Genomic DNA, 8,534 nt, shown 5'->3' on the forward strand with positions numbered 1-8,534 from the left:
TGGAAGCTGAGACAGCTTTATTGAGGGGAAGGCCAGAGGGTAGGCCTCACATTCCCTGCACCCTAATGCACCAAAGAACACAGTCCTAGAGGCGGGGAAGAGGTGGAGCAGAGGGCCTCAGAGTCACACCTCCAGGTCGGAATCAGAGAGGCTGGGCCTGCTGTAGGCCTGGGTCTTGCGCTTGACGAGGCCTGGGCTAAAGGCGGCCCCGAGTGGCCAGTGGCGGACCACATGTCGGTAGGACATGGCCAAATAATCGAAGTAGTTAATGTTGAGTTTCCGAGCGATGTGACGGCCCAGGTATTCCATTTGCTATGGGAGCCAGAGTGGGTCAGCTCCAGCCTGGACACGGGCTCTCCCCTTACTAGCCGCCTGTATGCCCAGCAGGTAGTCCAGTGGGCGTCCTCTCTGCTGGCTCCCAGCACAGAGGACCGCCTCCTGTTTACACTTTTCATGCAGAAAAAGCCCCCTCCAAAGAAATTAAACAGTGATTATCATCATTTTGTCCTGAGGAAGGGCAGTGCCTGTGGCAGGACTCACCTCGTAGTGCTCCGACAGCTGCACCAGCACCAGCGGCTCCAGTTTGTGGCCACCAAGGACCAGTTGGAAAAAGCATCTTCCGTAGGCTGGTGAGGGGCAGTGGACTCAGCTGAGGGCCTCCAGGGCTCGGACAGCGGCCCTGTCCACCCCTCCCCGCACCCCACCAGCCTTCCTCTCCTTTGCACACCCTCCCCCAGCCCGCCTGTCCCCGGGGTCACCGTCGGAGCTGAGCGCCAGGCGCACGTAGACCAGGTGCATGGGGCCCTGACACACGGTCCGGCCCTGGATGGAGAAGTGGTACACGCCGCGCGTGTGGTTCAGCACCAGGCGGCGCCGCGGCAGCGACGACAGGATGAGCCACAGGCCCACGCCCACACCGTACACAAGAAAGCCCCAAGTCTCCTGCTTCTGCACCTGCGGGTGCCACGGGACCGTCTGAGCAGCTCCAGCCGGGGGCGGGGTGCTCGGGGCAGGCAAGAGGTGCTTCAGAAGCGGAACCAAGCGTCAGTCCCTCCCTCGGGGAGGAAGGCAGTGGGGTAGGGCTCAGGACCTCCAACCTGTCTTAGGGAGCTGAAGCTGACCAGGACCACGCAAACCACGAAGAGCAGAGCCCCTTTCCACAGCGTGTCCAGGTAGTACTCGAGGACGAAGACTGGGGGTGGCACGCAGCGGCGTGAGCTCTGCTGGCCCTGCCCGTAGCCGGGGTGGCGGTGCCAGGGCTCCGCCGGGAAGAGTCCGCCGGCTTAGGGCTCTGGGCAGCGGTGACATTCCGCCCACGACATCTGAGCCGGCCCAGTGCCCTGCCCACCTGGCCCCGCCCCATTCGGGCCTCCGGGACACCTCCTCGAGTCCCGCCCAAACCCCGCCCCGCCCAACGCGCACCGTCCGGCTGCTGCTGTGTGAACGGGTAGAAGCTGTTGCTCCTGAGGCGCTGGGCTAGGTGGCGCTCGGTGCAGAAGAGTCCCAGGGCCCAGAGCTGGAAACGCTTGCCGCCGAAGGCTGTGGGCAGGCCGCTGGCCCGGCCCTTAGGGACCTGGGCAGGCAGACGCCATCAACCCTGCGGCTGTCCCGGGACTACCACTCACTGTCCCCAGTCGCCCTCCTACCTGGGAGACCAGATTCTCCAGGGCTGCGGTTCAGGAAGGAATAAGAGGTCGCAGACAATAGGCAGGGCAGTGGTCCAGGTTGCGCCGCGCACGGGTTCTAGAAGTTCCGGGCGGCAGATTCTAGAAGGGGCTGCTCTGTTGACCGTCTCTTTGGGGAGTCCCAGGGGCAGGACCGGCGGTGGACGGGTGCTTCCTCTGGGCCAAATTCTGCCCCACTGGAGACCCCCTGCATAGCCTCGTTTAGTCTTCACCTGAAGGTGAATGGCGGGGCACCCTAGGTCTACCTAAATTAGTCTCAGTGTACTGTGGGTGGGACACACTCCCGCAGCCCAAGATTCAAGCCCAGGAGTGAGCAAGCCAAAGGCAGCCAGAGCAGGCTCATGAGCCCGCTGGGGGCCACCCTACCGCCACAACACACAGGCTCTGGACCAGCTGCAGCCCCCAAGTAGCTCCCTCATCAGCTATGACCTCTGTTCCTCAACCCTAGCCCAGTGACCACACGGAGTTCCAAAAACGTTTTATTGTAACAAAATGCTCAAATATTAAAACAGGAGAAGCATACAGGGTGGGGCTGGCTGGCTGGCTGGCTGGGGCCTCTAGCTGCCTACTGCGGGGAAGAAGGGGTGGTGAGCAGCTGCTCCAGACACCACTGGACTTCCTCCAGGCCCCGGTACGCCCGCTTCAGGCCCCTGGGAAGGCAGCGGCAGGACTCCAGGTTGAGGTACAGCAGGCCTGGGCAGCTGCTGACCACAGAGCTGTGGGGACAGAGCAGGCCAGGGAGCTGATCTGTTGCCCAGAAGACCCAGGCCCCAGAAAGGGCTGACCAGGCTAAGGCTCTACACCTGGCTCTGCTACCCACAGCCATCAAGGCCAAACTGATACCCTCAGGGTCCCCAAGGCCAAGGCCAAAGAGGGTATGCACACCTCTCTCAGACCCCAAGGAAGCCACAGCCAGGCAGGACAGCGCTTTTGGGGCCCAGCTGGACAGGGAGGCAAGTATACTGGTGCTAAGGAACCGGGGAGGAGAATGCTAACCTGATGGTGCTGGGTGTAACCCGGGTACCCCTGAGGTTAAGGGAGCAAAGAGCCGGGTGTGAGCCCCCAGGGGTGCCTGAGAAGGCAGCGAGGGCCTGCTCCAGGTCCTTCTCGCTGAATCCCTGGCCACTCAAGTCCAGTTCCCGCAGGGTGTGGTACCACTTCTGGGTCAGCAGGGGACTGCCCTCCTTGGCTAGAGTCAGCCGGTCTGACACGCTATACAAGCCCAGGTGAAGCTGCTCCAGCTCTGAGGTGAGAGGAGGGGGCATGAAGAGCAGCGCAGTCAACAGGCCCCACATCTCACCTGCCCAGCCAATGCCCAGGCACAGCTGACCCTGACAAGGGAGATTATGCAGGCCAGCAGGTGTGATGCGTGCACAGCCTCGAAGATCCAGCAGTCGCAGCTTGGGGGAGCCGTGGAGCAGGCGGCCCAGGACCTCGTTGCTCACAAAGTTGCAGGCAAAGCTGGCCAGGCAGAGCTCCTCAAGGCTGGGGAAGCCTGGTCCACGAGCCACTCCTCTCCCAGAAGGCTTGGGCAGCCACACGAGGTTCAACAGCCGCAGCACCTGGGGAAGAGGGCCAGACTGCAGACAGGAAGAGGGAGTGCAGGTGGAGGGGTGGGGCATCAGATACCTGCAGCTGTGGGCAGCCTCTCTGCAAAGCCTCCACAGGTAGCTGGAGGGGAGTGCTATTACGGTTGATGCCAGTGCTCACTTCCAGGACCTGGAGCTGAGGGCAGCAACTGCTCTGCAGAGGTGGGGAGAACACAGGGTCAGGGTCTTCCTACATCTCAGCTCAGCATTTGCCTCTGCCTCCCACCATCACCAGCTTACCAGCAGTGCACCCAAGATGGCCGTGGTCTGGGAGCTGTAGGTTAGCCACAGCTTGCGCATTCGGGGCCCTGCCTCTTCCAAAAAGCTCACAACAGCTGTGGACTCCACCTGAGAACCCAGCACAAGAAACCTGTCACCTCAACCCAAAGTTTTTCAGGGCCCCTTAGGACACACAGCTCACCATGGAATGCTGCAGGTCCAGGCTGTGGAGCTGATGGCAGGCTTTGGCTAGCATGACCAGTGCGTCAGTGGTCACACCGTGGCAGTCTGAAAGCTTGAGGAAAGTGAGCCGAGGACAGGACTCACCTACCAGCTTGGGAAGACAGAGGGCCAACCAGAGTTGGGGTCCACAAGGAAACTGGTAGCTAGGGCCACCTCACTCCACTGCCTCAGCTATGACCTCCATTCTGCCCACACCAGGCCTACCTGGGTGCCCCTACCTCTGGCACACCCTTCCTGGAGCAGACAACAAGAAAGGCAGGCAGGCAGGCATCCCCAAGGGATAGCATTGGGCCCCCGAGGTGCCTGACCTACTTCTTAGAGTACTAGACAACCCCAAAAGGTCATGGCTGTGTGCAGGGCAGCCTGGAGCTCTCACCTTCAACACACGGTGTATCTGAGACTTCCAGTGGATAAGGGTCAGCCTCTGAAGCTGTGAGAACCTGGCCGACAGCACAGGCAGAGCTGCACTAGTATCTTCTGCTTCTAGAAGTCTGCCCCTCCTGCTGGAGTCCTCCCCACCCAACACCTTGGTGCAGGAAGACAGAAGGGGGCCTAGGGCTTGACATACACCATACAGGTGGAGCCAGGGGATAAAGAAAAAAGGGAACCCCTCACCGATTGGGTATAAGCCACTCCAGGGAAGCAAGGAGCTTCTTCTCCGCCTTGACCCCACCCTTGGCAGGGCGGCCAGCCAGCGGGGGCGACAGGGTCATGGTGTGCCAGAGCGCAGGGTGGGAGGCGGCCTCCTGCCAGCGGCGGCACACGCGCGCAGCCCTGGGAGGACAGCTCTGCTGACGGCCCCGGGCCTTCCCTGGGTGATGCCCCTACCAACTACCACTACGTGGTCCCTAAGGGTAGGTACCTGCCCCTCAACTCACAGCGCGGTGGACACCTCAGCTCAAAGCCCGGCTCTCGGGGCTCCAGCTGGATCCCCCTAAGAGGCTCTGTTCTCGGACGGTCATCTAAGCACCCCAAGTATGCGTGCTCAGACTCACTACCCTCTGCCCTCACCCCAGCCACAAGCTCAGACCACTTGTGGTCCAAGCCGCTGGCTAGACAGGCCCATGGCTGAGGGTGCAGTTATACCTGCCCAGGAACGGCACGGGTCCTTCGGCCGCCACCAGCAACCCGAAAATCTGCACCAGGATTTCCAAGGGAACGCGGTTTCCCCAGCCAGCGTCCGGCTCCTGCTGGGGCGCCGACGCCGGTTCAGGCCGGGGCGTGGCCTTGGGCTTTGCTGCCGCAGCACTGGGGCCCACGGGCCGCTGTCGCTGAGTTCCGCGGAGGGCGCGCCTCTGCGCGCGGAAGCCGGCGCGGAGGCGGACGCGGGCGCGGGCGGGCCCTGGGCCGGGCAGCACCAGCAGCATGCTGTCCGCCTGCAGCAGGTGGTACCCAGAGCCGCTCGGCGCCAGCCGATCCCACCACCAGTCCTCCGCTGACCGAACCTGCGCCCCGGCCAGCGGCGTGACCCGGGCCCTGCGCCGGGTATGCCGGGTGGCCCGGGCAGCCATAGCAGCCTAGCCTGCACCACGGACCTCCTGATGACGGAAGAGGCGGGTAGGACAACCCACTCCCCGCCCCTCGGGGCCGCTCGGCGCCCAGGGTGCCAGCACCCGCCTTCCGGGGCGGAGTTTCCGGTCTGAGCCACGTGGGGGGCGGGCCCCCGGGCCGCAACCCGGAGGAGGTGCAGAGGGTGAGTTGGGGGTCCGAACCTGCGGGCTCTAGGCCGGAGAGGTTCCCTCGCGGAGCGGGAAGCCCAGGTGCCCGGTCAGAGAGCCCGCCGGATGCGGGGCCCCGTCCCAAGTCCGACTCGGCTTTGCAGCCCAGGCTGCCGCAGAAGCCCTAGCTTGCGCGGCACCCGAGTGGCGCACTGTCCCGGGGTCCGTTTTGGGGTGACGGTGGTGGGTTTTGTTTTGTCTTGTTTTTTTGTTTTTTGCAGTTTTTGGCCGGGGCTAAGTTTGAACCCGCCACCTCCGGCATATGGGGCCGGCGCCCTACTTCGTTGAGCCACAGGCGCCGCCCGAGGGTGGTGGTTTTGGCAACTCTGAATCCTGGTTTTCTGTGGAGGGGGATCAGCTCCCTCCCCGGTGTCCGCAGCGGCTTGGGCAGGCTTCCTGCCGCTGGTGCCGCGTCTTGGTCCGGACTCTGGTGACGCGCGCTGCTCTGTGGTTTCAGCCGCGTCCTGCCCCAGCCCCTCCCCGCCAGCGCTCCCCCTGGTCCCCTGGTCTTGGCAGTCTGACTGTTTTCCACTCCCATCCATTCTGCAGGCCTGACCGGTTCCCGTAAACTAGAAGAGCCAAAGTGTCTCTGGACTTAGGTGTGGAAAGAGCTGGCTGTGATCTCTGCCCCTTCCTGGGCTGAATGGCAGCCCCCAGCTTGAGCCGTTTGGCGCTTACCCACACGCTGGTGGCCCTCTTTGGCATGGGCTCCTGGGCTGCTGTCAACGGGATCTGGGTAGAGCTGCCTGTGGTGGTAAAAGACCTTCCGGAAGGTGAGTGAGAGGAGGCGCAGGGCAGCTGGGCAGGTGCGCCCAGGAAAGTGGGCTGCACCTGCTCTTTGTCTCCTACAGATCGCATCCCTGACCAGCCTCCTCCTTCCCTGCAGGTTGGAGCCTACCGGCGTACCTCTCTGTGTGTGTGGCGCTGGGGAACCTGGGTCTGCTGGTGGTTACTCTGTGGAGGCGGCTGGCCCTGAGCAAGGGCGAGCGGGTCCCCATCCAGGTGGTGCAGGTGCTGAGTGTGGTGGCCACAGCCCTGCTGGCTCCTCTGTGGTGCCACATGGCCCCAGTGGCAGGGCAGCTCCACTCTGTGGCCTTCCTAGCCCTGGCCTTAGTGTTGGCGCTGGCCTGCTGCGCCTCTAATGTCACTTTCCTGCCCTTCCTGAGCCACCTGCCACCTCCTTTCTTACGCTCTTTCTTCCTGGGTCAGGGCCTCAGCGCCCTGCTGCCCTGTATGCTGGCCCTTGTGCAGGGTGTAGGCCGCCTCGAGTGCCCAGCAGCCCCCACCAATGGCACTCCTGGTCCCCCCCTCAATGTCCCTGAGCATTTTTCTGCCAGCACCTTCTTCTGGGCACTTACTGCCCTTCTGGTTACTTCAGCTGCCGCTTTCCAGGGTCTCCTGCTGCTGTTGCCATCACCAACATCTGTACCCACAGGAGGCCCAAGGCCTGGCCTGCAGGTGGGAGCCTCAGGCGTGGAGGAAGAAGAAGAGAAAGAAGCCTCATTGTTGCAGGAGTCACCAAGCCAGGTGGCTAACGCCACCTCCAGCCCAGACCCTGAGGCCTGTCGGCTGCTCTCGGCCCATAGTGCCTACCTGCTGGGCCTACTGGCCATCACCAATGCACTGACCAATGGCGTGCTGCCTGCGATCCAGAGCTTTTCCTCTTTGCCCTATGGGCGCCTGGCTTACCACCTGGCTGTGGTTCTGGGCAGTGCCTCCAACCCCCTTGCCTGCTTCCTAGCCATGGGTGTGCTATGCAGGTATGCAAGGGGTTCCAAACTCCTTGGTGGGTGGAACTCGGGTGGGGACGAAGTCCTGGCATAGCTAGCCTTGAGCCTGCTCACCTATGGCAGGTCTCTGGCTGGGCTGAGCAGTCTCTCTCTGCTGGGTATACTGTTTGGAGCCTACCTGATGGCGCTGGCAATCCTGAGCCCCTGCCCGCCCCTGGTGGGCACCTCTGCAGGGGTGATCCTTGTGGTGAGCACAGCTGGAATGTGAAGTCGGGGTGGGTTTGCCCTGGAGCAGGGGCATCTCACACTCAATCTGCTGCTGTGTCTCCTCACAGGTGCTGTCATGGGTACTGTGTCTGGGCACGTTCTCCTATGTGAAGGTGGCAGTCAGCTCTCTGCTGCACAGTGGGGGCCAGCCAGCATTGCTGGCAGCTGGTGTGGCCATCCAGGTGGGCTCCCTGTTCGGCGCTGTTGCCATGTTCCCTCCTACCAGCATCTACCACGTGTTCCGCAGTGGAAAGGACTGTGAGGACCCCTGTGGCCCCTGAACCTGGGCAGGAGGGACCCTCACTCCACTTCTGTCTTCACCTCGAGGCTGCCACAGACCTGAGTGACTGTGCCCAGGGTAGCCCCACCTGGCACCCTCAAGGACACCTGCATGCACACTCCTCAGGAGACCCTGCAAGGAACAGGCTGGAGCCTGGGTTGGGCTGGGGCTGGGGTTAAGCTCCGGGCTGGGATTTACACAGTAAAAAACTCTTACTCAATGAGCAAGAGTTGTTAGTTTGTGATCACCTTTTGGGTAAATCCTTGGCAGGCTGGTCTCACGGATTGTGGGGTCATGCCTTCTCAGCCCAGACCTCCCCCCGACCCTGGTGCTGCCTGGAACTGCCTTCAGTGTGGGTACAGGCCAGCTTCCAGCCCCCATGTGTTATGGCTATGCTGGTCAAAAGCAGTGTGGTTGCCGGCAAGCAGCAGGGCTTCTTCCCGAAAGGTCGCCTGTCCCACAGCATCACAAGGGCATGAGGGCCAGGTAGGAGGGCTGTGACACTGAGGTCCCCCATCCACCCTTGGGATCTGGAGTGACTGCCATCCCTAGCTTTCTGGGAGCATCTGCAGGGGATTTACAGCAGGGGGTTCGGTGCAAGCTCCAGGCACAAAAGGGCCTCAGCAAGAGGGACTTAGGGGGGATAGGGTATGAGGTTTTAGCCCATCTTGGAACCCTTTAGCCTGTGAGCGTGCCCCCAACCCAGCCACCTGCGTCTAGGTTTAGCTCCTGCAGCCCCAACCCCAGACACCCCAGGCCCACTGTTCAGGCAGACTCATTTGCAACTGCCCCCCCCTGGGCTG

The 8,534-nt window shown here is 62.5% G+C and overlaps 3 protein-coding genes across 7 annotated transcripts; 1 reads left to right on the forward strand and 2 right to left on the reverse strand.

Moving 5' to 3' along the window:
* TMEM249 (transmembrane protein 249) lies at window positions 1-1,591 on the reverse strand (the record flags this gene model as incomplete). Its single annotated transcript, XM_053558701.1, has 5 exons — window positions 1-312; window positions 541-626; window positions 759-954; window positions 1,098-1,192; window positions 1,423-1,591. Coding segments are annotated over 5 exons (735 nt in total), but the record flags the coding sequence as incomplete, so codon positions are not given.
* On the reverse strand, window positions 204-5,352 carry FBXL6 (F-box and leucine rich repeat protein 6). 4 transcript variants are annotated; one of them, XM_053558331.1, is made up of 10 exons: window positions 4,823-5,352; window positions 4,352-4,510; window positions 4,113-4,176; window positions 3,696-3,827; window positions 3,515-3,622; window positions 3,315-3,428; window positions 3,016-3,247; window positions 2,682-2,928; window positions 1,647-1,743; window positions 1,437-1,573 (listed from the first exon to the last, which is right to left on the reverse strand). In XM_053558331.1, exons 1-9 carry the CDS (start codon window positions 5,245-5,247, stop codon window positions 1,677-1,679), a joined length of 1,548 nt encoding a protein of 515 aa, XP_053414306.1. In that variant the 5' UTR covers window positions 5,248-5,352; the 3' UTR covers window positions 1,437-1,573; window positions 1,647-1,676. The 4 variants fall into 4 exon arrangements, with proteins under 4 accessions (XP_053414305.1, XP_053414306.1, XP_053414304.1 ...); XM_053558330.1 differs by having other exon boundaries at window positions 204-1,743; XM_053558329.1 differs by lacking the exons at window positions 1,437-1,573; window positions 1,647-1,743 and adding an exon at window positions 2,156-2,401.
* On the forward strand, window positions 5,293-7,954 carry SLC52A2 (solute carrier family 52 member 2). Of its 2 annotated transcripts, none has more exons than XM_053558340.1 (5): window positions 5,293-5,429; window positions 6,004-6,227; window positions 6,833-7,214; window positions 7,308-7,431; window positions 7,520-7,954. In XM_053558340.1, exons 2-5 carry the CDS (start codon window positions 6,098-6,100, stop codon window positions 7,730-7,732), a joined length of 849 nt encoding a protein of 282 aa, XP_053414315.1. In that variant the 5' UTR covers window positions 5,293-5,429; window positions 6,004-6,097; the 3' UTR covers window positions 7,733-7,954. The 2 variants fall into 2 exon arrangements, with proteins under 2 accessions (XP_053414315.1, XP_053414314.1); XM_053558339.1 differs by having other exon boundaries at window positions 5,295-5,429; window positions 6,341-7,214.
* Window positions 7,955-8,534: the final 580 nt, after the last annotated feature.

The sequence above is a fragment of the Nycticebus coucang genome, chromosome 13 (assembly GCF_027406575.1).
Source record: "Nycticebus coucang isolate mNycCou1 chromosome 13, mNycCou1.pri, whole genome shotgun sequence".
Lineage (NCBI taxonomy): Eukaryota > Metazoa > Chordata > Mammalia > Primates > Lorisidae > Nycticebus > Nycticebus coucang.

Excerpts from the sequence above, each read along its gene's own strand:
- FBXL6 (XM_053558329.1), bottom strand. The coding sequence starts at position 5,247 with ATGGCTGCCCGGGCCACCCGGCATACCCGGCGCAGGGCCCGGGTCACG. Across the intron at positions 4,177-4,351 it reads GAGTGGCTTATACCCAATCG|GTTCTCACAGCTTCAGAGGC; the intron begins GTGAGGGGTTCC and ends GCTGTCGGCCAG. Across the intron at positions 3,623-3,695 it reads TGGACCTGCAGCATTCCATG|GTGGAGTCCACAGCTGTTGT; the intron begins GTGAGCTGTGTG and ends CTGGGTTCTCAG.
- SLC52A2 (XM_053558339.1), top strand. The coding sequence starts at position 6,098 with ATGGCAGCCCCCAGCTTGAGCCGTTTGGCGCTTACCCACACGCTGGTG. Across the intron at positions 6,228-6,340 it reads GGTAAAAGACCTTCCGGAAG|GTTGGAGCCTACCGGCGTAC; the intron begins GTGAGTGAGAGG and ends CCTTCCCTGCAG. Across the intron at positions 7,432-7,519 it reads CTGCAGGGGTGATCCTTGTG|GTGCTGTCATGGGTACTGTG; the intron begins GTGAGCACAGCT and ends GTCTCCTCACAG.